Source organism: Apus apus, chromosome 19 (genome assembly GCF_020740795.1).
Source record: "Apus apus isolate bApuApu2 chromosome 19, bApuApu2.pri.cur, whole genome shotgun sequence".
In the NCBI taxonomy this organism is placed as follows: domain Eukaryota; kingdom Metazoa; phylum Chordata; class Aves; order Apodiformes; family Apodidae; genus Apus; species Apus apus.
Window position 1 is genome coordinate 7,598,887 of NC_067300.1, and position 27,962 is coordinate 7,626,848.

Sequence of the window (27,962 nt, forward strand, 5' to 3'; positions counted from 1 at the left end):
CGTCCTAAAAATGGGATCGAAGCCGAAGAGGGAAGGGACCAGCTTCGTGGGGCCTCTAGTGGCCACAGCCGGGAAACGCCGGGAAACTTTTCTCCAAGTCAAGCTCAGAGGGACGGAAATCATGAAGATGACCAGTCTCAATAATCTGGAATCAAGTTTTGCCTGAGGCTTGCAGGGAATTTAACACAGAGTAGTGCAAAACAATACATTTTATTTGTTCACAGTTAAACACAAGCAACTGCCTTGACATTTTAGAACATTCTAATAAGGACAGCAAAACCTCCTTTTGGTTTAAGTTCTCTTTTAGCTTAACGATTGTACCATTTCCTTGTATTTCATATTTATGGCATTTAATGTGGATTGTTTAACATGCTTACAAAGAGCGAGGCAGGGAACAGATTAACTTGACAAAGACAGCAATCTTAGATTTAACTAAAAGCAGTCAGTTAAAAAAAAAATCTGTTTCCACTTCACTGATGGGACCCCTTACGACAAACTGCAAGTTAACTACATACAGCAGATCCATGATTCTTAGACTTATTAAAAAAAAAAAAAAAGGCAAAATTTGTTCCTCCATAATCTTTGTGGTCCATAAACAAACCTAAAGTGGTTTCCATTACTATCCTGGTGCTAAAAACCTTTTTTAAAAGAAGACAAGAGCCACCCTGTCAAGGAGCTTGCGTTTCGGTAATCGCCAACAAAAACCACCTCTCCTCGGAGCAAGTGAGATCAAGCAAGATGCCTTTTGGGCTGGGCAAAGCAGAAGGGTGGGTGCAGGAACCCCTCTAACACAAGGGCACCCAAGGGCTGTGCCAGCCCCTCCAGGGCAATGTGCAAACCGTTGGCTCCTGGGACTGGGAGCTGGTGAGGCGAGGGGCAGGAAACCTCCACATCACCGAACACACGCTACCACGTTTGCTACCACTACAGTCTTAGAAAGCCTAGAGACATGTCAACAAAACCAGTCTGTCACTTACAACCAACTCTCTATTTTCTATTCCATGCAGATTCAAGCTTTAACAAAACCACTGAAGTTCACCTTTACTTTCAGAGTTAGGACTGACCAACCGAAAGGACACAGAGTCATTTAGACAGGCAGAAATGTATTTAGACCCGAGGTGTTTATGAAAGAAGCAGAAATGGGAGGAAAAATGCTGCCAAGCAGAAGTCAGCATATTGCCAACTGCTCTGACGGAGTCCTGTTCCCATTCAGGCTAAGAAGGGATTTGAACTACAAGTGCAAAAGTACTTGGACTTGATTTAGATGTGAGACAACTCCTGAACAGCAGCTGCCACCCACAGGATGTTTGAGAAGAGGCCACGAGTGGTTCAGGGAAACTGTGAAGCCAGATATGTCCAAGTATCCCTGGCCCCAGACCCAGGTCACATCCAAACCAAGCACACTGCCTTCCTACCAGCAGGCTCTCTTCTGTCACAAAGGAGATTTGAGTCTGACCACTGACAGGCCCTGATCCCACAATCCTCCTTCACAGAAGGCTCATCACTGACTTAAAACATGATTAACACAGAAAGGCTGCAGGACAGAATTCTGGTTCTCAGTCTGAGCAGGCTTCCTCCTTAGCCTTGTTTTCTAAGGAGATGGGATGAGGGCAAAGAGGAGATACCTAGAGCCAAACTGACAGTGCTGAGCTGGAAGATGTGCTGCAGCCTGAGCAGAACAGCACCCAAAGGAAAGCATACTCTTTAAGTCAAGCCTGAAGACATATTCCCAGGAAGAATGAAGTTAATTTCTTGGACTCAAAACACCATGGTCTTGCTCAGTCCAGGAACAAAGACCAAGAACTATGAAGGAGGGTCAGGCAGCACAAGTATTTCCCTGATTAGAGAAACAAATGCTCTTCTGCAAATCTTCATGAGGTTGCAATTCTACATCCACGTTCTGCATGCTCTCCCTACTTGAGTAAAGCTTCCTTCTCCCTCTTCTCCCACCCCAATTGCTTTCCCACACGAACCAGTCTGAGGTCAGTACCAGTCTGTCAGGCAAACACTTAAAATACCAAAAAGATCAGAAACTAGTGTTTTTAACAAGTCTTCAGCACATACGGTCTCTTCTGCATTACAAGCTCCAGTTCCTTATCAAGTGTCTGTTCAAATGCAACTTTCCAGGAAATGTTAAGGACAATATAAACAATGATCAAGAATTAGGGTGAATAAATCATTTTGCAGAGGTACACTGTTCTTTAAACATTTAGGTAATCAGAGTCCAGCTTAATGAAGACAGGGCTCTGAGGGATGTGGGACAGTGGACAGGCGAAATAAGAGACCTTTAGATGAATGCACTAGAAATTCTAGTGCTGCTTCTTTCCAGGATGAAAGCAACCAAAGTCACCCAGACAGGCAGCACAATTAACTGCTCTAAATTGGAAGCTTGCAAGGAAATACAAAGCATTTCGTAGTAGACTCACAAATGTTAATTTGGCCTCATATTGCACTCAAGTTCATCAACGCAGCCACTCACTGGGGGCAGGGAGAAAGGGAAAAAAATACTTGCAAATGCTAACAGTTGTCCCTTCAAATTAGTACACGCTGCTAAGGACTGAATTGGAGAAAGAAGCTGGAGTTAAGCTGGGTGTTTCAATTCCAGACCCAAAAATCCACTTAGCATTCATTCAGCAGCCTTCTTCCATTCTGGACATCAATCCTACTCCGCTGCATGAGCTAGCTGCTCAGACCAAAGGAACATAAAAGCTTTTAGTTAAACTTGCATTCACGCCTCCTGTTCTATGCCAAGAATATGAAAATAACACTGATTGACTCTCTTCCTTTTTAACTGTGGTCATGATGAGTTTCATTGTAGTCCATGATATGAAGCTGTCCAACACTGCTTTCCTGCAGCTTAGGCGACAGGCTAAGGTGGTCGGGGCTTGGAGGGGCCTTTGTCTCCATGCTTGGATCTTTACATAGTTCAGTCTTTCCAGCATCAGAAAGCCTGTTGATGGTCACACCCTCCTCATCACACTGGCTCTCGCTCTTGTTGCGAAATAATTCTCGTGCCTTCATTCCAAGGAAGCTCTTGGAGCTGGGGAGTGAACCTACAGTCAGTGGGACAGTAGTCGAGGATGTTTCCCAGCGACTGCTGAATCTCTGGTTCTGGGGTTTTTCTGGGGTGGAGAGCTCACTGCTGCTGCCACCCTTACTGCTACTGCTACCTCGAGTGCTGGGAGGTTTGGTCTCTCCATTTCTACCAATTGTTTCTTCACTATATCCAGCCACAGTATCTTCATTACAACAATCCAGCCTGTTTTGGAGGGAGACAGAGGATACAGTGTCAAGGAAATGGCAGCAACTGTTTACAATGGAAAGAGAAATGCTGGGAAAGGCAGGGTACTTTGATTACTTTCCATTTCTGCTAATGCATATGGAATTAAACATTTTTCCTTTCACAGTTTTGTAGCAAAGCAGAACTGACAGAAGACAAGAGAAAGGTGTCACACACTCAGCTTTTCAGCATCCACTGTTTTAAATCCAAAGCTGACAATAATCCCAAAGCAGAATGGAACTGCATCCTGATCTCTTAAGGTAGAGAGACCTGCACATCATTCTTAGATTGCAGATCTTTCTTTTACCAAATCCACGCACAGGTGATTGCCACAAATCTGCTGGCAGCACAAGGAGGTCTCCTGATGCTGTAAGCAGATTTTGGTGCAGAAAACAAACAGGATTATCTGCAGGAAGGTACAGAACTACTAGGGGCACTCTGGATAGATGAAGTAAAACAACCACATAATGACAGTGTAACTATTTTCAGATTCAAGAGACAGCTGTGAGACCAACCAGAGGTTTCTCAGTTCAGCCATCTGAAAGCTATTCCATGAGCACTTCCAGTTTTGTCAAAGGCTCTCAGGAACCCTATGCAGAGTCCTGAGATAGATTCAGTCTGTAAAGGGGGAGCACAAACACAAATATTTGGAGATGATGCATCCAAGTGCTCAGATTCCATGAGGATATCGACTTTGAAAGAGCTGGTCATGATTCCAGCATCTTTTACATCCCCACCCTTACCTTTCTTCTGCTGCTTCAGCTGCTTCTGTTTTCTCATCTTCAAGTTTTTTCAGCAGGCTGCTCTTCTCCAGCCGCCCAAACAGATCCAAGATCTCCAGCTCAAATGCCTGTGTGATTCTTTTCTGGGCCTTGTACCTACTTTCTACTGCTTGCAGCTGACCTCTGAACAGAGACAGAAATAAAAACACATCAGGTCCAGTGGCTCTGGATTCTGCCTCAACCATGGCAGTGCAGCTGCCAATGCACAGCTAGAATTTTACATATGAAACTCTTACCTTGCTTGGATTTTGACATCTTCCAGGTATTTCTTTTGCTCCAGGAAGAGGTGGTCCTTCTTAGCAAGCTGAGATTCCAGTTCAGCTATCCGTTTCTGGGAAGCATCAAGCCTTTGGCTTTGCTGTTGGACACACAGTTTTGCTTTCTCCAGTTCTTTCCGAAAAGCAGCGTGCAACATTTCAACCTCCTCAAAGGAAAGAACACAATGTTTGAGTATCATTTGATGGTGTGTTATTTTTATTAATATTTAGATGTGTTTCCCATGCTATAAATAGGCCCATTTTTAAGCAAGATGGAATAAAAGAAGCATTTCTAAAAAGACATAGACTACCAGATACTCTGAGCATGTAGTTGCTGTGAAAAATAACTATACATCACTGGAATTTATTAACACATTAATGTTCCTTATGAAAAGCTCTTTTCAGCAAAGCAACTTGCCAGTTCTGCACCAGATTAGGATAGACAAACTCAATTTTAAAACAGTTTTTGCAACATGACCTTCATTAAATACCAGTAACAGATATCTTTTTTTTGGTTTGGCTTATTATTCACCTTCTTTAATTACTTGCTCTCACGCAGATGCAGTTACACTGTTGTGTCATTTACTTTTAATTAAAAAAAGGTTTATCTGAAGTCAGGAAGTAAAACCATATGAGCCACACAAGTTTTAGTTAACACTGGCTACTAATAGGAAAACATCTGAGTGAGAGGAGTAAAGCTGCTTATCTTAAATAGCACATGACAAAACCAGGTAAAACCCTGGTTCAGATCTTCTACACACTCTAGCAGTACTACCCTATGTTACACACTTTCACAAAGATCAGAGCCCAGTGTTACTTTACCTACAATACTCTGCTGCCAGTTATATTAAGAGCACAGTAAACTCTTGGGTCTTTGGCAAGAGAAAATATTATGTCGAGTGGCTAAAACTGACCCCAGGTGTACTCTACCATCCCCTCCTTAGCTTTCAAGCACAGGGCACTGGAGAGATTCCGTAACCACATAGTGAACAAAAATATCCAAACAGAAGATTTACTATGAAATCCAATCCCTGAAAATCAATTTCAAATAAAGTCTCTGCTAAGTTATGAAGCATTTCCTTCATTCTGAACCCAAGGCTGAGAACAGCTTAAAGATGACCTCAAGTGATGTCTGCAACCCTGTGATCACACCTTTGTAGTGTCTGTGTGCTTGTGCTGCAGCTGCTCCAGGTACAACTCGTTGACCTCTCCAAGAACCAGAAGCTGCCTGTTCAAGAACTCCATTTGTTGTTGCACTGATTCACTGTTGGAAAGCTTGAAAGAGAAATGGAACAGAATCAAACACTGGAATGAATAGTTCTGCAAGAGAGCCACAGCTGACAGCCACTGTGTTCACAGGGTATTTTCATAAAGGGAGACAAAAACAAAAATCCAATGTATGATAGGCAGGAGAGTGTTAAATAAATTAGCTTTTATAGTGCTGGTGACAGCCCACACAGAACTTCACCATACAGGTATTGTTTCCCTTCACATAACTATGTTTCCACTTACATGAGAAGTCCATTCGACTTCTGATACAAAAAATATCTCTAAGGTACCAAGATTCAGCAGAGCTTTAACACAATTTCATATTGCTAAATCTGCCAATTCCTACTGTGGAAAAAGCAGCCAAAATTAGAAGTTTCAGGAGCCTTTGAATCAAGTTTAAACATTCTTCACCAAAACACATTCCTCTGTGTTGTTTGTGTGCAATTATTATCAGATTCTATGGAACTAACCACAGGCTTTTTCTAGAACAAGAAGAGTTACATGATACAAACTATCAGAAGAAATAAACCAAAACATGCAAAGGGACCCTGGGAACAGTGACTTCACTTACCTTTTGAGAAACCTGGCTAAGTAGCAATTCAGTGTGACACACCTTGTTGTTAGCCTTCTTTAATTCTAACCTCAGATCTGCAATCATATTCCGGCAGTCTTCCAGCTTGGTCTGCTCAAACAGCAATAAAAAAAGGCCTCACTTGAGGTTCTGAAACTTTAATAATGACTAGCAATGGCATCTGGCTGGATTATACTGAGTACTTATGAAGCCCCAAAATCAGCTAAGAAACTGCATTTTCTTATTTCCAATCTGGACAAAACAGAACTATAAAAGAACCATGACTACGTCAGGCATTTCCAAATATGGACTTACTCTACCTTAGGACATGATCTCTAATAGAAATATGTAACTTTCTCTTAGCTATTTCATGCCATCTTATTAGGAAGGTTATTTTTAAAGCCAGTAAGTACATAATTTTGTTCAGTGTTGTGCTTCATACCTGCAATTCCTGGCTCTGGTTGTAGAATTCCTCCCGGTCGTGCTGCAGCTGTCTGATCTGGTTGTGAAGCTGAGCTACAATGTTTTCGTGTTCCTCCTGAAACTGGTGGTACCTTGCCTGTTCTTTCTGAAGACTCAGTTTCAAGGCCTGGATTTCTTTCTCCTGTAGCTTCAGCTGATCTTTCTGTTAAGAACACCACACGAAACATCAGACAAGACACCTGCTTTATCAGTCAGAACAACTGCCCTAAGTCACTAGGTCTGTAAAGCTGTCAGGTAACAGCATGTACACATAACACTGTTTCATAGATAGAAGAGTCTGTAAGGATTTGGGGGTTGGTTATTTGGCTGAAAAAGAGATTAAATGTTGATAGAATGGACAGGCTGAAAACTTGAAGTCACATCCAAACACACAGCAACAGCAGATTGTCCCAATGCACTTCAGGCTTTCAATTGGGCTTCACAGCTGAAGCTACAGTTGTTTTCATAAAATCTATTTGGGAAGCTACTTTTGGCTCTTCTGCTGAATTATCTAAAGGTTAAACTGTAGATGGAAGTACCTATAATATGTAAATACAGAATGAAACATGTCTAAATCTGTAATAAGTCATCCTGCAGTGCACTTATTTTATCATATAGCTCTGAAAAAGAACATTGGAGGTTTCATAGTTTTTGTTATTACTCCTCAGTTGAGGAGTGGAAAAAAGGACAACACCTCTCCAAATAATGTGTCTAGCCAGGCATTAAGTAAATACTCCACTAACTCTGAAGCCTTTAATATTCCCCAAAGGTAAGTGCTGACAGGAATCAAGCAGGCAGGCATCCACCCCTTCAGTTGCCTGCAAGTCAAACAGAAACTACAGAACTCGTCCACAAGTCTGACTTTAAAGTGAGAAATGAGGCTTGTTTTTCAACTGAGTGGTACTGAAAGATACTGGCCAAACTAACTAATGCTTGTTGTAAGAGCAGTGTGTTTAAATCATTGCTAGGGCTGCATCCCTGCTCACCATGGCAGCATTGTGCTCCTCCAGAGCTGTTGCTTTCACCACTTTCCGCAAGAGCCGGCGGTTCCGCAGGGCGTGCTGCTGCCTCTTGAAGCGCTCGTACAGCAGCTGGTTGTGCAGCAACAGCAGCTGGTTACGTAGGGTGTGAATCTCATCTGAAGGGGGAGAACCTGGATTGGGAGTTAGAAGACACAAGAGATTCCTCAACTGTACTGTCCCTGCCCCACAGGTGGGAAATGTTTTCTAAAACAAGGAAATCAGACTTCTTTGAAGTGACAACTTCAGAACCTGTCAGCTCCACCTGATCTCCAACACAACATTTTTTAGGTTTTCCCCAGAAAAACACGTTTATGCTTCACATGGATTGCTCCTTCAATTGGGGAAAAAAAAAGCCAAGCTCACCATTATCATAGAACCCTAAGAACACAAAGCTATGAGACACGTGAAGCAGCAAGAAATCCATCAGCAGATTTAGATTCAAATAGGATTGAAAAGGTGGAAGGATCTGTTAGATGATCAACATCACTCTGAAGGCTAGCAGATCTGAAATGGTCAAAAGCAGAAACATCTAGAATTGTGGGAAAGGCAGTTTTCATTTTTCAAAGGCAAAAAAAAGCAGCTCATCTCACTGGAGCACAGATATCTTCCTCCTAAGCAGATAAACCACGACTTAATGGGAGGGCACCATCTTTCTGTGGCGTTAGTTCAAAAAATAAATAAATAAATAAACAGGTCATTGTTTAAGCAAATCTAACAATAGAGGAACAGATTGCCAGAACACATGAGAAACTTCCTCACCTCCAAAGTGAGTCCAGTCAGCAGATTTGCTTGGCAGAGACAATCTGAAAAATGAAAATAAAGCATTAACCAGCAAGTTTAAATATAAAACCACTCTGCAAGTTACTTTAAAATGAAATGTCCACCTCAAAAGACCTTAAATACTAATAAAAGTACAGTTACAGTCAGTTGGTATGAAAAGAATGAGGAACCATGCAAGAAGCAGGCTGCAAGGGCAGAGGATGGAGGGCATTATTTCTTAGAAGTTGGAGAAAAATTCCCTGAGGCATAGAAAGCAGCCTAAAGACAAAGTGGAATGCAGGGTAGTGAGACGAAAAGAAGGAATACAGCAGATACACCTAAACCTTGAAGCTGGTTCTCCAGTCCTCAGCTTCATGTATTTTAGAAAGAAGAAAGCGTCCGATCTCCCCTTGGCCTCTACATTTGCCTTTAAGTATCTAGTGTGGAACTTCAACCTGAGAAAGTAACCAAATCTCACTGACAGGGGGACCAAACCCACACTTGCAGCACAGCCCACAGCCCTGCTGCTTCACCCCATACCCTGTTAGTGAAGGCAGTAAATAAGGTCACTGCCCTTTTTTTTTTTTCTTTTATATCAAAGCACAGCACCACAGGAAACACAGAAATCCTCCACCCAGAACCCCCAGCTCAGTTAACAGCAATGTTCTACAGAAGATGGTTTCACTGCAGATTCCCAGACAGGGCTGCTTTCCAGGCACAGCTATTAACACAAAGCCAGCACAGAGAGGAATAACAAGAATGTTTGCCACGAAAGATTTTCAGTCACCTACTTGTTCAGCTCCTTCGTGTGTGCATCTGCTCCTTGCTGTATCAGTCTGTCCAGTACTTCCACAGGAGAAGTAGAGGACATGCAGTCATCATCCTGGGTTCCCTTGGCTTTCTTTAGCAGCTCCTCAGTCTTCTTGCCAACAAAGAGGTAGGCAGTCTTTGGTAATGCAACCTCAAAAAGGTGCTCGTAGAGGGGAGGCTGCCCACTCCCAAACCCCACTCTTCTTTGTGCTGGTACTTTGCAAGGGCTGGGAGTGAGAATACTTGTCTCCCCAGAGGTTCCTTCCCTGTTACCAGCAGGGCTTTCACCAGAGCCTCCACAGGGCTTGTCTATGGGAGTAAATGTTTGTTTGGGTGTTTCCCGTGCACTCTCAGGCCCAGGCTTGTCCAGAGAAGACGTTAAAGGCTCAGAGGTCTGACTGTGTCCCTGAACACCAGACACTACTGAATGGGTCTTCTTTTGAGAGCCTGACAGACTTTCGTTTGTGCGATAAAATGGAGAGTCAAATCCTCCTCTAGGCACCATGTGTTCAGCATCAGTTGTGATCTCAGAGATCTCTTTAGATATTGCATCTGGGAAGGAGGGGAGGGGGGAGCATCATTATGTATCTTGGGTTTTGCCATTGCAAATATTTCCTTAGCTAAGATGTACAAAAGGATGACAGAAATTACCTTCCTCTCTGTCCTTTTCAGCACTATCTTCAAAAGACAAACCACCTAAAAACTCTGGAAGATCACTTAAGGTTACTGAACTTTTACTACCAGGTGTGTCTGAAGAAAAGAAGAGAAAAAAAGAGTTAGTTGTACAGCAGCTGTTTTCTCCAGCCTTATCACAGCACAAAACAGAAGCAGCTTACTGCTGAAAGGGCCATCAAATAAGCTTGTCCTTCCTTCAAGGAGGAAGCTACCTGACTTCTGCTTCTTTCCACATGGAAACCAGCTCAGAGATCAGTCACTGGTTGGTCCTGATTCCAAAAATGTAGTTTTGTGAACTTAACACTTGTGCAGGTGCCAACTTTTATGAATAAGGATGTGCTGTTTGCAACTGAACCCATTAAATCAACAAATAAAAGTGGCTTAAGTGAAGAGAGATTATTGTATTTCCACGTTAGCAATAAAGTCCCCTTCTGATCTGGCTATACAAGGACACAGTACTTACCCCAAAGAAAAAAAAAAAGGAAGTTTAGGCAACTGGTGGAATACAAACTTGACAATATGTGACTACTGATCAAAAGTCTTGAGACAGCTGCCAGGGAGATACACACTAAAGCATGCAGGATACAAACCTCATGCTTGCAGCTCACTCACAGATTAAGAACCTAGTGAAAAACCTTGCCTGTTCTTGTCACTCAGAAAGTTCAGATTCCAGTGTTGCTACACAACTTTAGCAAGGAAAACCAGCTTTAAATTTTACTATCATCTCCACCTTGAGGATGGTGAAGATTCACAGCACAGAAGTCTTAAAAACAGTGCCAAAATCCCTTTCTACAGCTGTCACAGATGCAGATGACTGAGAATGGAAAATGGAATCTAGATTTACCTATTAGAAGCTGAGTTCCTCAACCATCCGCTGGTGATTTCAATATTCCACAGGACTTTAAAAAAGGTTCAAGTACAGCAGTATAATAGTAGATAGAAAAAGTTTTTTCAAGAGCCTTTAAAAGGGAGCATCATATCTATCCTTACGTGCAGCCTTACAGTTTGATCTAGACACGTGACATAAAACTGTTCAATTAAAACTTCATATACAACTTGCTGCTTCTAACAAAAAAAATTCACCCCCAAAGCATCAGCTTAGAAAAAAACAACAAATCCTTTTTCAGTCTTCAGTGTAAATCTCTATATTTCAGCATGCTCAAGTATGCATAAGGGCCAGTTCAAAAAAATCTGCAAGCTGTTTCTGAAGGTCAATAGTTAAAATGAAATCAAAAGCATCACAAGAAGGTTTTAAGTTGAATCTCAGATTCAGGCAGGATCCTGGAACTACAAACTCAGGAAAAAAAAAAAAAAAGAAAAACCTGTGGAAAAGGTGTTTGGCAATTGGAACAGGTGTCAACAAAACTAGGATTTGTTTACAAAAGGTTATTGTAATGGGGAGAGGAAAACAAGAGTTTACCCAATGATTTATCGCTGTTAATGACATTTTGCTGTCGGTACAGTAAAGGCCTCCCAGGGTCTGGTTTGTCCTCCTGAAAAAAAACAACAGCAAGACAAATGAAAAAAAATAGATGCATCAGATACCTGTTAGAATTAAACCTCTGGGACAGTTTCATAGGAAGGAAATTCCCACAACCAGATGGCTTAAATAGCAAACCCACAGTAAGACTTAATACCCTGCCACTGGAAGTGGCAACAGTTGTCAAAGCTTAGAAGAAAAATTTTTCTTGGCAATAAAATGCAACATTTTCCTTGTCAGTTACGGTCACTGCGTGTGTGACAAGCTAATGAAAAAAAAAAGTCAGCTTTGTGTGCTAGAGAGTTTTGTTATACCTTTTTAGGAGGCGTGGGAGCAGCTGAAAGGAGTGAAACATGCACAAAGTCATCTGAAGAGCAAGGTGGAGGAGATGTGGCTGGTGTTCCCAAAGGTGTTCCTTTCCCCCCTGCTGAAAAGAAGTAAAAAAGTTTTCTCAGGAAGGCTCCCACTTCCTTATTTCAGCTGAATATAATAGTGTTTAGATATGTAATTCTTCACATGCAATCTCAACCATTTATTTTTAAATCTCCTTCAACTATTTACCAAGAGACAACTGGAGTTTCCACAAGGCTGGTTCCAGACCTTGGCACTTCATTCCCTGTAACTTACTTCCTACCTCAGTGTTTGCATTAGCACTGCTCTGGATGACCAAGTTCACAGGAATAACAATTTAAGCCCATCAAATGGCCCGGTGTGACATTCCCATTTAAGAAGATGACAGCAAAATTTACAGCCAGAATTTCTATTATAATAAACCTCGAAGGCCTAACTTCAAAATTCAGCACATACCAGATGTGCCAAAAGCTTTGCTGTAAGGTTGTGATGCAGACTGGGATGACTCTGATGGGACAATTCCAGGAGAGGTGGGTGGAGTGGTCATACCACAAACTGCAGAAGGACTCCAGATGGTAACCTAAAAGCAATACACAGGAAACACCAATCAGTGAAATTCAGAGAAAGAACACATGAAGCATCTGTATCCCAGTTCTGACATAGAAAATCAGGTGGGAATTAAATCTGAAATATACACTAAATTCTGAATAACTCACAGGACATTTCAGAAAAAATATTTTAGATTGCCATGGGAAACTACAAGCTAAGTGCATGGTATGAAAAGCATGCTGTGCTTTTGTAGTGAGAGGACAAGGGGTAATGGTCTTAAACTGGAAGAGGGAAGATTTAGGTTGGACATTAGGAAGAAATTCTTGAGTGTGAGGGTGGTGAGACCCTGGAACAGGTTGCCCAGGGAAGCTGTGGCTGCCCTATCCCTGGCAGTGTTGAAGGGCAGGTTGGATAGGGTTTGGAGCAACCTGGTCTAGTGGGAGGTGTCCCTGCCCACGCAGGGGGGTTGGATCTGAATGATCTTTAAGGTCCCTTCCAATTCAAACCAGTCTGTGATTCTATGACTTATCTTCTGCTTTACCTGTTGTGGCTCAGCTGACAGCTGCATGGCCTGTGGGCTCAGAATCTGAGGTAGCTGCCCTGACATTTGTGATAGTGTTAGCCGAGGAGTGGAATAGGGGGTGGAAGTCCCTGAAAGTTAAATAAATTAATAAATAAAATGAAGAAGTATCCTATACATCAAATACAAATCAATGATTCTTCTGGTTAGTATTTCAAGGCTTTTAACCAAACCATTTCACATCCATTCAACATTCATAGTCAAAGCTAGCAAACAAGACTATTTTCCTCCAGCCCAAGAAAACATCTTTTCAATATAAAGAGCATACTACAGTGCTTTTTTTGTGGGTTTTTTGGTTTGGTTTGGTTTTGGGGGAGGACAACAGGGGAGGAAGAGACAAGTCAAAAGGAAACTTGGCCAACACACTGCATCCCTGTACAACCAGAGCATATACCCATATATTCCTTTTGTGTTGTTGTTGTTGAAATGACAGCTTATTTTCTGGTGCCTAAGAACAGCACTTTAAGTGGGATAAATTAGCAAGATGTCTTTTTGTTGGAGAGCCAGTTTTCCTCCAAGAAATGAGTACCCATTAGCCATCAGGCACATCTTACCATAGCTGCCCTGTGTGTCAATGTAACAGCTGGAACTGGGGTCAGTTTGATGATGTTTTAAGCTTGTGCAGAGTTTCCGAGACACAGAGTAATAACCATCTTCATAGGAGGCTTCTGCAGGGTCGAGGGAGATTTTGGCACATTCTATCACAACATCATGAGTTTCTAGTCTTTTCCACCTGCAGACAGTTTTTGGATCCAAAAGATTAAGTTAGTCAATTATTGTTACAAAGAAAGAGTTCCTGGAGATAGGAAGAACTGGCTTGTAGGGTGGCTCATTTGTTCCAGACAGCTTTGCATGCTCCCAGCCAACACTGGAACAAGGCATCAGACAAAAATTGCAACCAGATGACTTGTAAGAGGGGGTCTCAGAGAGGAGACAAACAGCTTTGACACAGAGATCCATAACGGTCTGCCATGGAGCACTCTGGAAAGGAGGAACAGCACACGAAGACTTGGTTGATCCTGAGCTTCAGCAGCTGTAGAAATCAGCTCAACTAGACTCAGAAGTTGGTAGTCAAAATTTAGACTTGCAGACTAGCAGTGAGGGAATCCTACATTATTTAAGCAATCTGCATCTGCAATGCCAGTTTCAGATCTGTGTTTTTCCTCCCAAGTTTTGGGAATGGTTTTAATTATTAATACCTCCTTCATTCTGAAAACATTTTCTCACTAAATTAAGCAGCCAGACTAGATCTGCCCAATATTGCAGGGGACAGAAGTTCACTGTGAAGAAGAGAAAGCACAGAATTCTGTCTATTAAAGGCTGAGTTGCTTCTGAATGTAAGATATTATGTGCAAGATACCAAATCAGAAGGCTTCAACTGGTAGTTTTGTGCCAAGTGCACTCCTTAGTGGTGCCACCCTCCCCCCTGCCTGGGAGAAGCCTGCAAAACTGAGCATTGTGATATTCAAAAGGTTCCCATTTAGTAGTGTTTTCTGAAAAGCAGGGCAAGAGCACTACTGTGCAGCAACAAGAGTCAATTTCTCCTCTTCAGTGGCTGGGCCTGTGGAGACAAGAGAAAAGCAGCAAGTGGTGCTGCTGCAGGCAAATGAGCCTATTTCTAAAGAAAACTAATACAGCTGATAATGTTAAGACATACCTGTTAAAAGAATTGATCTGTTAACTGAACCAATATCTAGGTACCAAAACAAGACAGACTGAGGCCATAAACACTTAAATCCTACCAAGTACTTCAACAAACAAAAAAAACAACAGGACCCAAACCTTAAGCCAATGAAGCAGGTCAGCAGTAGTTTCTCTTTATTCATTATAAGCAAATTCTTTCAGAACTTTATGCAGATGTTTGATTGTTAAGTCATAAAATTAAGACAAAGTCAACTGTTAAGCAGAAGATAGATTCTATTCCAGACACAAAATGAATTTAGAACCCGATATTGTTGTTAATGGCCTTTCACATTGTTGGTTTTTGTTGTTCATCCAGCTGTAAGCTTGGATAAACAAAATCTACATGTTTACCTGGTGTACCTATGAATACGGGTGGCAAAACACCACTGGCACACACTATTGCTGACAGAAAAGATTTTGCTGTAAGCCTTCTGAAATAACCAGCTAAAAGCTGCTCATGTACAGCCTTTCCTAAAAGCAGAGTGAACATATATACCTTCGTGGGTCCAGTTCATGGTCCTTAGATCCAGTCACTAATTCTGGATGAATTCGCACATGTTCCATCATTGGCTGGATGAGCAAGAGCAAGAAGAAGTATTTATTATCAGTACAGCACATTTTGATTGCTCTACACTACAAAGCTGACAAGCAACCTACTGATCCCAACAGCTCAGAACGTTACGTTTAGCAGATAAATCTAAATCATCACAGCTTCAAGAGATGATCATGCTCCCAACAGACATTTCAGTGCTCCAGTAGCCTGGTTTGATTCCCTTTTGTTGAGCCGCCCTCAGTTAAATCAATGTATCTTATTAAACTGGCAAATACCTGCCTTTATACAGCTAAGAATCCCTTGTCTCAGATAATACAGAGATGAGCAGCATTTTACCTTGACTACCTCTTCAAAGGTCCCCAAGTTTTCCTTCATACTGTAGTGAGAACGCAGAAAGGAGACAAAATTGCAAGGATACATTCCATAGAGACGATGAAAAAGAGCATAAACACTGGCATGAAGATGGACAAGGTAAATCTCTGCCACATGACCTGGAAAAAGCAGTTAAAATCTTTTTAATTACAGTGTAAAAAAGATCAAAACTTCTAAGAATGCAAAGTACTTTTAAATTTGAAATGTTAACTGGAACAAGTCTTTGGAGATGTGAATAGTCCTTAGAGAAACTGTGAAATCTTCTCAGGGGACAGGCAACACTTACTCATCAGCTCACAGCAAAACCAAAAATTACGACAGACCATTCATTCCAACCAGTACCCTGACACTCTCAAAGCACAGTGGTTTTTTATTCAAGTTCAAACCTGAAATCCCTCTAGATAAAGAGCCAGTCTGCAAGACTGACTGAACAAAAAAGACTAAGGTTTAGAATCACAGAATGTTAGAAGGAACCCTAAAGATCATTTGGTTCCAACCTCCCTGCTATGAGCAGGGACACCTCCCACCAGACCAGGCTGCACAAGCCTCATCCAACCTGGCCTTGAACACCTCCAGGGATGGGGCTTCCACAACCTCCCTGGGCAACCTATTTCAGCACCTTACTACCCTCATTTTTTTTGAAGTTTGCTTCACTTCACAGAAAAAAACTAAAAGTTGTATCCACAAAAGCAACTGTGACAGACTAGTCTTGCTAGTCATCTAAGTTCCAATCCTACTTGCAATGCAAAACAGCCCTTGAAATATCATCTCTATGTGCTTAACACAGCATTTGCTCATACAGCCACGAGACACACATACACAGAGAACACTGGTGTTAGATACCAGACACTCTAAACCAAATTCAGCAAAACCAATTCAGCAGAACCAGAGCTGTAACTGCGAGGATTCGTTTTACCAACACCTGCATGACTATTGATAGTTGCACATTAACAGGAACTCTTCATGTTGCTTCTTCCCCCTTCCCATTTATGCCTGGAATCTCAAATTCCCAAACACCTGCCTCAAATGTCAGCATTTTCCCTTCTCTATCCATTAAGATCAAGCTCTGCTTTTTGGTTTCATTAGGGTGGCATTTCAGTCCAGTGAACCCTCATGTAGTAGCAGCACCACATGGCAGAATCTAAGAGACTTCAAAATGTTGAACAAATAAGCACTCCCCAATGCTATCAAAGAACAGAACAGCTTGTGGGCTTAATACATCATTTCCTGCATTTAATCTCAGGCAAAAGAATGTGCTCACCAACTTCACAAGATTTTGATTACTAAACCATAACTGCATGCAACAAAGTTGAAATCTCACCTGGATTCTGCAAGCACCAGGCTGAGAGACGCCCAAAGATACCAAAGAAATCATGAAGATACTGTTTGCCAGACTGAGGAATCATTGGCAACATGGTTATTAGCACTAGGACACCTGTGGTGAGTACTACTACATCTGTGTCAGTCTGCAAGAAGGGAAAAAACCTGCATTAGTCAGTTAAAAGAGTTGAACTTTATGTATTTTTTTTTCCAGGGATGAAGTGAATATTGAATCATCATCATGGAAAAAGTTCTCTACTTTGAAACATTCTTTCTGAAACCTACCACGACTTAATGAACAGAGATGATTGTATCTTTCATCTAGAGCAACTCTAAGAAAAAAGATTTTGGATTCTTGCTCCTATTCTGCTGTTTTTCTGTATACAGACTTGACTTAGTTAAAAGGGAACATCACTAAAGTTCCACGATTGGATAGGAAAAAAATAAAATCACTGGTATGTGAAGCAACTTCTGTATCTCCTTCCCTCCTTCCCAGAGCTTTGCACACACATCATTCTGAGCCTAAGAAACTGCAAATCTGATCAGGCTATTCAAGGATGTTGGCCAATTACCAACACAAGGGTCAAAGCTTTTCTACTAAACCTGGCTGATGACTCCAACAGCTGTTTCCTAAAGTCGTAATTCAAACCATAACTAAGACCCTGTGACTCACACTCAGATAAAGGTGTAAGTGGCAGTAAAAATCCTTTGCTAGATGAAACAGTAACGAAGACTCAGATTTTAGGACAGGGCAAAGAAAATCTTCCAACTCTTTTCCAGTGGGGTCCCTACTTGCTTCCCCAGCTTAATTTTCCTTGCTAGCTTCTCTGCTTTGTGAGGATAGGCGTGTAAACATCACAGGCAAGCCTGTGGCCAGAATCCACTAAGCTGGTCTTGGTATCTCCCCCAAGAGCCACTTGGACTGATCAGACACATTAAATGTTCTGGATTTTCCTTGCCCTGTTTAATTTATGGCCTCTGTTCTCCCTCAGTCAGACATAACCTCTCATAGCACATTTCAAGTCCACCCCTATCCCTCTGTACACATCTCTGGCACTTCCACATCTCTGTTCTACTCCCACCAGCTCTCTGACACACTCCACTCCTCTCACCATCAGATGAGGCTCACACTGAAAAGGGTAACAGAACTCATCAGGCACATCAAGAGTTCCAGGAACAACACTTGTAGCTTCCTATTTGGCAGTTACAAATTCCTTGGTTTTGTTATGAAGAGCACTGGTGCTTGACTACATTATGCATTTTAATGTGACTTAAATGAATAAAAAATCTTCACTGTCCTATTAAATTATATTACTGACAACATGTCCTAGGTCTCAAAACACTTTCCACTCCTTACTCACTGTTACAATACCATACAGGATAATAATTGAGACATTTGCAGATGGAGAAAAAAGAACCAACAAAGCACACGGAAACAGCTACAACACAGCTGTAGCTAGGAAGGGAAAGTCTGCTAATTCCAAGGTAATTTCACCATGGAGCAGTCTATCACTTGGCCCATCTACAGTGCAAGGAGATGATATTACCTTACATGCACAAATTTCAGAAGGCACTAAAGGGAAGTTACAGTATTTCTCCTTAAGTTCATATTGGTGATGTCCATCAACCTCACAAAGGCCTTTACCTTACTTTTAGAAAAGTTTTAGTAAACTTGACTAACTCAAAGCTATACAGTGACAGTGGCTTCTGGAAACAAGATTGTCAGTAATAACAGGATCAGCTCAGAATATTGAGTCGATTCATTCCACGGTGGCTCAATATTTTAATCAACATTTTATCTCTTCTCACAGCTTAACTAAATGACACCCCAAGAGAAAACAAACACCTTGCATGAAAAGTATGTACGTTTACGGACTGACACTTCCTACCTTGAGACATTTAAGTAATGAAAGTAGAAGAGGTGCTTGAGAAAGCTTATGTTTCCAAGATGGTTGTCGTCTTATCACATGTCCCAGCAGCGAGAGGGTGGGTAAACGGGTAGCAGCTTTGCCCATGTATTCATTAATTTTATCCAGTAGATGCTGAGAGAGGATTTTGCAGAGAGTGGTAGAAAAAGGAAACATTTATATTTAACTGGTATATATTCTTTTTCAACAATTTATATTCAGCAGTTTGCCACTGCCAGTTATGGAAATGGGCATTTTACAAATACACAGGATCCAAGAGCAAATAAAACCCAGCAATAAATTTAAGCTTGGTGGTGGTGAAATGCAAGTTATTCAGTCCAGAAGCAGTCACTGCACTTCAAAATGTTCATCATAAATAAATAATAAAACAGTTTTGGTTAGCAGAAGCCAAATAAATTGTACTGCCATTCTCTCCTTCTACTTAAAAGTCCTTCCTTGCTCTCAAAATATCCAATTGGTTTTAGGCTCACCCATCTAGCACTGAACAACCAGCAGCAGCATTGCAAAGAGACAAGACGAGCCCTGAGAAAGTCTTCACTTACAGAGGTTCTGTGCCTAGGTGGGTCAGTTTAAGCAATTCAAGAAACATAGATCTTTGAAGTTTTTTCAAAACTTACTCTTACTACAGATATACCACATCTCTACAACAAGGTAACCAGAATGGGAAAAAAAAAGACAAGCAACCAGAATTCTAAGAGATGCTGTTTAAAGGCTGCTTCACTGCCAGATTAAAATCTGCCAGACTTAATAGCAAGACTCTTTTACCTTGTCATGAGGCTCTTGCAGTGTGGACAATATATGCAGTGCCTGCTGAGAATTGGTTTCCAAGTAATAGTCCACCAGGTTGTTCACAAGCATAGGCCCACGGTCTGCCCGTTGGTTCACAGCAAGAAAAAAAAAAACAACAAACATTCTCAATACACTAAAAATGAAGCATTTGTTACAGGGACATTGCACAACTTTTTGACAACTGTTACACAATTTATAACATAAACCAGTACTTAATGTTTACCAGACCTTTAGGAAAAGGAGACCTCTCAACTATATTTTCTAGCTCTGAAAAGGCTCTATCAACATCAGGGATGCCTTAAGAGCAGCAATCATTTTGTCAACAACTGTCTGTTGTTTTGTTTGGGGTTAGGTTTTTTTTCCCTTTTTTATTTTAAGAATGAACAAAATCCCACTAGTTTCTATGATGTGGATGACACCTCCTTCTCTCTAGATACACTTGACAAAGAAAGTTTAATCAGCTCTTGATAACTTGAGGTTATGCCCCAGGAAAAGCAAGTCATTTTATAATGGTATTTTAACACTTATATAACAGACCTCTCCAAGAGGCATCCCATTAAGCAAAATGGACTAAAGAGAAGCCTCAAGCCTTAAAGCAATTTCAAAACCAAACATTAAGAGTTTTTTTTTCAACTTGCATTTGTAAAGACTGTGTTTTATAGAAAAAAAAAATACACATTATTCTACCTCTATTGGTAGAAAATCAAAACCCTTCCTTGAATTACCTAAAAGGATACATACCACAAATGAGATTATCTTTGAATGCAGCTGTTATATCTTCCAGGACACCCAGAATTGGAGAATCCAGCATTGAGAGGAGCTCACCAACATTTCCTTGCTGTGCCATGATGCATGTACTGACATGAATGTGGAGGTTAAAATTTCAGGAAGTTCTTCATTGGTTCCTCTCTACCAGACTAGGAGAGAAGAGAGAGCAGATGAAACAACTTTCCTTTTTCCCTTTCCATCTTAAATCTCTCATCACTCCATTATTTCTTTTCTACAGTATTGGCCATTTAACACTGAAATAATTGCTAGAGATTACACACCTGCAATAAAAGCTGTAAGAGAAGCTTCCAAAGAAGCCAAAGAGCCACAAGCAGGGTTTTCTTTATATTTTTTTAAAAAGACACTAATCTGCTTTGTGGAAGACCCTGCTAGCACACACACACTGTCAGAGCAATCCAATACCACGTTTTTTAACTTGCTCTCCAGGTCAGTCACCCAAGACTAAGCTTTTGAATAAAATGCAAATAGCTCCCTGGAATCACTCAGTTCTTGCTTTCTTACAGCAAATCCTCCTCAACCAACCTTTCCAGTCCTTTGCATAGTGGTCGACACTCTGGAGAAAATATGCATGGCAAGATCCTTCTCCACTCCTGGGGCTAGATTAGAAATTCACTGCCCTGGGCTTTGCATTATTGCATACTAATAGACTTGTGCTTTAATGCTTGCCATGTGGCCAAGTTACAGCTGTTAAGAAACTCAGTTAGGGTTACTACAGCTGCTGTCCCTCAGCTACCCTGTGCATACTGAATCACAAGCTCAGCAGCACAACATACCTTGTTTTCACATGCATACATTGTGAATAATACATTAAAAGCCTCTGCAGTGCAAAAACTATCTAGATTATTAAATGCAAGAGTGTGTAGATAACATGACTGCTCAGCTTCACAGTACTAAGTAGAAGTAAATCTAAGCCATCTCAGACTTTTAAGATGGCTTCCTTCCATGTGCCAGCAAGGGAGGGATTCAGGTATCACATCCATCTATCTTTGTATCACAAAATTAATCAAGCTTTTCTCATCTGTAAGAATCCTATGCTGAACCTTTCCCAGTGATAGTAAGACTCTGGCTTCATATCATACATAATTTTATTAGCAAGGGTTTCTTCTCTCCTCCTACTTCCAGCTAGCATACATTTTTCACTTCCTCCATGGAAGGTGAGACTGACACGTACCAAGTTTACACACAAGATTTCTTTGCACAGCAGTTGTGTATACAGCACCTGTTCTGTGGACAAGTTGAGCTTCTGTCTGCAATGCTGTCAGCCACACTCCTTTCATGATCACTAATAAAGAAAAAACAGGAAGAGGTTAACAAAAAGCACAATTTATTTCTTTCTGGTCAAACTTTGTATATTCAGAACAGCACGAAGTTCTTTATTAAGGACAGCAGAGCTATGTACCTCCTGTGTGATGAAAGCCAGCCCTTGGTTTAAAAAGCACCAAAAGGTGTTGTACAGTTGCCCTTTCCAGAATTGTCCACAGGTTAAGTTGTGCAATTGCCTCAGACTAGATAGCTTTCAGAGGAATGCAGTTTTGTACTGTGAATGTTCAAAAGCTGCAGAAATTTTATTTATAGTCAGTAAAATCTTATACACAAGAAGTCTTCTCTTATCTTACCAGATTCTGAACCTGGAATAATTAATAGCGTTATTTAAGTCCTTAGATGATAGTCAAAATGTTGTTAGAATTAGCCAAGGACCATGTATTAGTGCTCTATTTTTAAACACAATGCTGTAATCATTTATATTACTTTTTTGAAAACTTAAGCTTAACAATGTTACTGGACAGCAGGAGTTAACCTGTCCACCAGTAAACTTTGTCATTTGCAACATATCACTCTGTAGTTGCAGAACTGCCCAAGGTCACTTTTATTAGGGCCACAAGACATCAGTTTACTTAATCCGGCACTGATTGCAAATTCAAAGGTGATAATATGGCACCACACTTACACCGCCACTTAATTAGCAACAAACTTCCAGTAATCACAGGTCCAGAGCAAACAAAAAAACCACCCTCCACCCTCAGTTTTCAATGCTCATAGCTGAACAGTCCAAATGAAATGTCAGTTTCTCTACAAGCAGCCGGCAGAGTTTGCTAATTGAAGTACTTCAGACTATTTCTCTTCACATCCCATGCTGGCAAGACCTTAAAACCAGCAGACTTCAAACTGGCTGACAGAGTAAGCAAGACTTACAACTAAAGATAACAAAGCAGAAACTTGGGGTGGGGGGAAAGAGTTGCTTTTAACTCAAATACAGAATGGATCTCTGCTTTCCAAAAAGATTAGGGCTGGGATGTGTGGCAATTTGGAGGGTTTTTTTTTCTACTCTAATTTGAGCAGACTTCCAAGGTTCAACTTCTTCCTCAAAAGAACTTGCTGTTAGAAGGCAAGGAGTGTTCAAAGAGTGACACCATCCTTTCAAAAAGCTTAAAGCCACTCACCCACACCACCTGAAGTGTCACCTTTCCACCGCTTTGTTACTCATTTTCAGGAGTCAACTTTTCTAGTCTCTGGTAACAGCTGTAATATTTAATTTACCGAATTAGAGTTATACAGGGACACCCAGAACGCATGAAGAATTATATATGGGGAAATAGTTTGCTACTATCCACTCCTTTATTTCTGAGAACACTGTCTCTGAGACCATAAAGGGCTTCCTAAGGTAGATGTCTCAATTTCTATCAGGATACAGCCTCAGCTATGCTTAAGCAATAGGTGCACCAGAATCCTAAGCAACATGAACTAGTTGTTTAAAGTCTGGTTAACAAAAGAAGTGCATGACCACACCCCCAAACCACCTGCAAGCAAAACCTGTTTTAAGAATTAAAGCAGCACAAATGCCAGTTTCTGCTTTTTTACCCCATGAAGACCCTGTCAACTCTCTTTACTTGGATTCCCTGCCCTCATCAGAGTGAAAAGAATACTTTTATTTCTTACTTTTCTCTAGGAAACTATTATACTTGAACCAGATCTTCATCACACCACCGAAAATCTCAACAGCAGTTTTCACGAATTCTGATACTGCCAGAGAAAAAAACTGTAGCATGGTGAAATTCAGAAACGGGCCTTTGCAGACACTCTAGATGGGTTCTGGAAATCAGGTTCAACTTTATGCTGTTGGCCTGGTGTCAGGCACAAACACTACAATCAGATAAAAGCCAGGTTGATAACGCAAGTTTAGCTGCTGATAACTATACACGTAGGTAACTAATAGTTTCCCAAGCTCCCTAAACTAAAACAGATGGCCCAAGTGACCTTGTGCCAAAAACTCCAGCATAGTTTATTTAAACTTGTCAGTCTTCATTGCATTAAAGCACTTTATATAAAGTGGAGCAATCTCCATTCTGAAAGGCAGCATTCAAATATATTACTAAAAGTATTCCAAACCACGTCTAAAAATGGGACAATATTACACACAGATACTTCACTAAGAGGGAACTTTATCTGCTGAAGTTATAGGAACACCAGTAAACACCCTACTATCCATGAATAGTCACATTTTTCAAAAAGCAAATCGGCCTTCTCAATGCAGGATCTCTCCTGTAAGATCATTAGTGAGGAAGAGATTTGAAAACCTAGGATTGATATCCTACGGTCATATTGGCTCCATGATGACCAACTCCAAGGAACAAACCCAGAAATTCCAGCAATAGTCTTAAAATCGTGTCACACTTTTTAAAAGCAAATACAGCTGAGTAACTAGTTCACAGGCAACAGGCTTCTAACTTCAGCCTGCAAACAGTGTTCTGGTAGATGAATTACAGTTCCCAGGGGCCATGCTACCTGTGGGATTTACGACCAGTCCCACCAATAATTTGTGATGTGATTTTCAAATCTTTTAGATAAGGAACTCAGGCTGGGCTAAGGAGCTTCCATTGCCTTGTAAAACTGTGGGATCATCCATTGAATGCCACAGTATTTTGTATCTGGGCTTGATATATCTGTAGTGAACAGGATCTCCCTTAAATCTTTACAGTGTCATAACAAAACCACGTCTTTCTTCTCAAATACCCAGTACACAAGGTCTTTCCAATGCTTCCATCCCTAGCTACCCCAACCATTCCCCTGTAAGAACTACCACACCCTGCAGCCATACTTGAGACTGACAGGATTAAAACAAAGTCAGTTTCCATGTGTTTTGAGTCACTGATTCTTCATTAATACTTAAAATTAGTTTATATAAAAAGATTCAAGGCACTTGGTAGTAAAGAGTGAAAAAAACCCACTTTTTAAATACCTTTTAAAATGCAACATTTAACCTCACTGGAAGATAAAAATACCAATAGCAAGTTTCTTATTCTTATATGCCAGAGCTTGCATAAAGACAGATTTTAATAAAAAGTAAAAGTATCAATACAACCTTGGACCCACCTTACAGGAGAAAAAGGAGAGGCCAATAAACCAAGAACCAATTTGCTTTAATCTTAGTTTTCTTCAGCAACTAATCTAGCCTAAAGACAATACTGTTAAACTACAAACTCAACATGAAGGAAAAGACTGTAAAAAAATTAATTGGGAAAGGCTAAAGAGAGAAAAAACCAGTAGAGTATTTCAAAAGATTACGACTTCTGGAAGTATTTCTGTTAAGAGAAGATGTTATGTTCGGTGTATTTTTATCTCAAGCCAAATTAAAAAGCAGCTGGTAGTGCCAGTTATGTGTCTCTGAGGGGTGGGGAGGAGGGGGACACACTCAACAAACACACACACTCCTCCCAGAATGTCCTCAGCACTGGCTGGAACAACACAGAAATTCAAACACCAGTAACACTTATTCTGGGGGGTGATGTGGAGGGGAACAACACTTCTTCCCCCTTCATTAATTATATATTAAATTTAGGGCATGCCAGTAAATGTTTATGCTCCCCCTCACAAGAGAAAGGGGATTTCAACAACATCAAACCACTGCTGGCAGCAATGAAAGTGAAGCCAGACCTCAAGACTTATATTTTTCCATCTGATTTCCACTGCAGATAACATCAAGTCCTCAGTGCTTGGGCAGAGGCCACGAATGAAGACAGAAGTGTTGTACAGCCACCAAAAAGAATCCAAAGAAAAACTCAGACTGACAACAAAGCAGTCCTTCTCACTCAAATATTTGAAATGCTCATCCTGAAAGTGTAAGCCTCTCTCCTTCCCATCTGATATACAAAAATCCAAGCCTGATTTATGTTTCCTGACAATACTCAATTTCATGTTTTCTTCAGAAGTAAATGCTACTGTTGTAGAACTGACATAAGCACTGACTGAACAGTGACAGTAGGGGGACAAACCACTGGTGGCAACAGCAAAGGAAGCAGCTGATCACTCCTTTTTCCACTAACCAGAGGTAACAACTCTGAACACTTAAAACGTTGGTTTAAATGGACCATTACAATTGGCAGTACAATGAATTTATTTATCCACTTTTTAAAAATGAAGGCATCTGTCTTCTTGTGATAGTTCGTATTTTTCTGGTTATTTTAAGATCTGATACAAGATCCCATTCCTAAACTTGGTAATTTATTTACAGTTACAACTCAATACCCACTGTCAAGTACTTTGTCAGAGGTGCTTAACAGATGCAGGAACAAGAAGATCACAAAAAACCCAATAACCCTGAACAAACAGAATCATATTCAGCAATTTTTAAGATTCTTTTGAAACTTTGTGCCAATCCACTGTGCTGTTACCCACCAAATTGTTTAAAAGACTGTTTAAAAGCAATGTACACCAAAAAAAGCCCAAACATGGCAGGGCTGACACCTGACCCTTCAGCAGAAGGCTTGTAACTAAGGCAGTCACTGACCTGAGAGGGAATTATTTCTGCTTATATTAGTAACAAAGAAATTGGAAGAGAAACTGGAAGCAGGGAGATTTAGGTTAGACATTAGGGAGAAATTCTTGAGTGTGAGGGTGGTGAGACACTGACACAGGCTGCCCAGAGAAGCTGTGGCTGCCCCATCCCTGGCAGTGTTGAAGGGCAGGTTGGATGGGGCTTGGAGCAGCCTGGGCTGGTGGGAGGTGTCCCTGCCCATGCAGGGCGGTTGGGAACTAGAGGAACTTTAAGGTCCCTTCAACTCAAACCAGTCTGTGATTCTATGATTCTTTTCTATGTCAATTTAATTAAGAGTACACAGGGAAAATAAGTTTAACTATCTGTTTTAAACTATGAAGAGGTAAACAAAGAGCTCCAGCCTTCCCAGTAACACAAGGAGTGAGACTCCTAAATGTCTGCAACATTTTTTTTTGGCCACCAAGACAAACCTTTAAACAAGTAAATCTTGAAACCACTGCAAACTACTTCATGTGCTCAGAGTGCTTTACTGAGTAGAGAATTTTAAGCTCCTGATTTGAAGCTTAAACACAGCACAGCTGTTTCTGATAAGCAGAGTACCCGATTGCTGCTTTGTAAAGTCAACTGCAGACAGAGGTATGTATCCCCAGTGATTGCAGTGGTCATGGAAAACTTCCTGAGCTTTCAAAGATACAGTTTCTAGTTGTTCATATGTAAACCAAAGGAATTTTTCCACCTAAAGGGATCGCTGCAGTAGGGCTTTGATTATGACGGGTTTCTAACAACTTGCCACAGAATTTAAAGTCAGGAAACTACGGGATCAGACTAAACAAAGAATGAAAACCTCTGCATTTCCATCCCCTGGAAGGTTCTCTGGAAACAGCAGACCTGAAAACAGTTCTGCACACAAAACCTGACCCAAGTTTCTGTGTCATTTTTAGGGGTTTTGAATCACATACTCCTTTAAGACATGTTCTTTCCCTCACTCATTGCTTTGTAAAAAACTCATTGAAAAGCCCAACAAAACCAACAAGGAGAAAAGCACAGAGTAAAGTGATAAAACAACAACAGGGTCTGCATCCACAGCAAACAAAGGGTGAAAACTTCAGAACTGCAGCTTTCCAAGTTCCTTGGGACAACAGGAAGCAAAATGTTTTCTTGTAGAAGCAACCAACATCCTGACTTCGTATTACCTACCCACGAGCAAGGAAATAAGAAAAGCCTTTCTCACTGAGGGGACTGACTTTTAACAACCGCTTTAATGCCCAACCCCGGCCGAGGGAACCTTCTCAGCAAGGGGCTGAGGTAACAGGAGTCTGGGAAACGCTACCCAGCGCTTGAAACGGAGGTGCTGAACCTTTTGCAAGAAACCCCGCAAAATTAACGAGGCACCTTGGCTAGTGGGGGGGGACACACACACCTTACGTGGGGGTCAGCGGCCCAGCCCCCTCCCTCCCAGGCAGCCCCAACACGGCAGGGAGAGAGGGGTTGGGAGCGGGGGGAAAACGACCAAGTGCAAGATTGGGTGTGGAGAAGGAAGGGGGACGGAGCAGGAAGGGGACGGAGAGGAGAATGTCGCCCCCCGCCTCCCCCAGCCAGGCTTCACCCCCGCCTTCCCCATCCCCCAGGCCCCTTCCCTTTCTCCTGCCGCCTCCCCCCCGAGCCCTTTCTCTCTGCCTCCCCCCTCTCTCTGTTCTCTGCCTCCTTCTCTCCATCCCCCCCCGGCTGCTCCCGCTCTCGCCCCGCTGGGGGAGGAAGGAGGAGGCCCAGCGCACTCACCTCTCCTTCTCCTCCCCTCAGCTGTTTACCACTCAGGGCTCCTCTAGCCCACAGGGCGCCGCCATCTTGGCCCTGCCTCCCCCTCCCATTCAGAGCTCGCTTCTCCCCTCGAATCCCTCCGCCGCACAA

General features: G+C 41.5%; 1 protein-coding gene across 6 annotated transcripts; it reads right to left on the minus strand.

The window, feature by feature from the left end:
* Window positions 1–191: 191 nt before the first annotated feature.
* Window positions 192–27,914, minus strand: TSC1 (TSC complex subunit 1). 6 transcript variants are annotated; one of them, XM_051636623.1, is made up of 23 exons: window positions 27,834–27,914; window positions 21,501–21,563; window positions 20,234–20,409; window positions 19,469–19,572; window positions 18,665–18,817; window positions 16,777–16,921; window positions 15,420–15,574; window positions 15,027–15,100; window positions 13,402–13,580; window positions 12,809–12,918; window positions 12,175–12,298; window positions 11,682–11,794; window positions 11,308–11,380; window positions 9,864–9,962; window positions 9,194–9,764; window positions 8,403–8,446; window positions 7,608–7,774; window positions 6,602–6,784; window positions 6,160–6,270; window positions 5,472–5,594; window positions 4,299–4,483; window positions 4,024–4,185; window positions 192–3,259 (listed from the first exon to the last, which is right to left on the minus strand). In XM_051636623.1, the coding sequence occupies exons 3-23, from the start codon at window positions 20,337–20,339 to the stop codon at window positions 2,788–2,790; spliced, it is 3,453 nt and encodes a 1,150-aa protein (XP_051492583.1). In that variant the 5' UTR covers window positions 20,340–20,409; window positions 21,501–21,563; window positions 27,834–27,914; the 3' UTR covers window positions 192–2,787. The 6 variants fall into 6 exon arrangements, with proteins under 6 accessions (XP_051492583.1, XP_051492578.1, XP_051492579.1 ...); XM_051636618.1 differs by having other exon boundaries at window positions 4,299–4,486; XM_051636619.1 differs by having other exon boundaries at window positions 4,299–4,486; window positions 21,453–21,563.
* Between the last annotated feature and the right edge of the window lie 48 nt (window positions 27,915–27,962).

Excerpts from the sequence above, each read along its gene's own strand:
- TSC1 (XM_051636618.1), bottom strand. The coding sequence starts at position 20,339 with ATGGCACAGCAAGGAAATGTTGGTGAGCTCCTCTCAATGCTGGATTCT. Across the intron at positions 15,101-15,419 it reads CCTTTGAAGAGGTAGTCAAG|CCAATGATGGAACATGTGCG; the intron begins GTAAAATGCTGC and ends TTGCTCATCCAG. Across the intron at positions 11,381-11,681 it reads CTCCCACGCCTCCTAAAAAG|GAGGACAAACCAGACCCTGG; the intron begins GTATAACAAAAC and ends GTTTTTTTTCAG.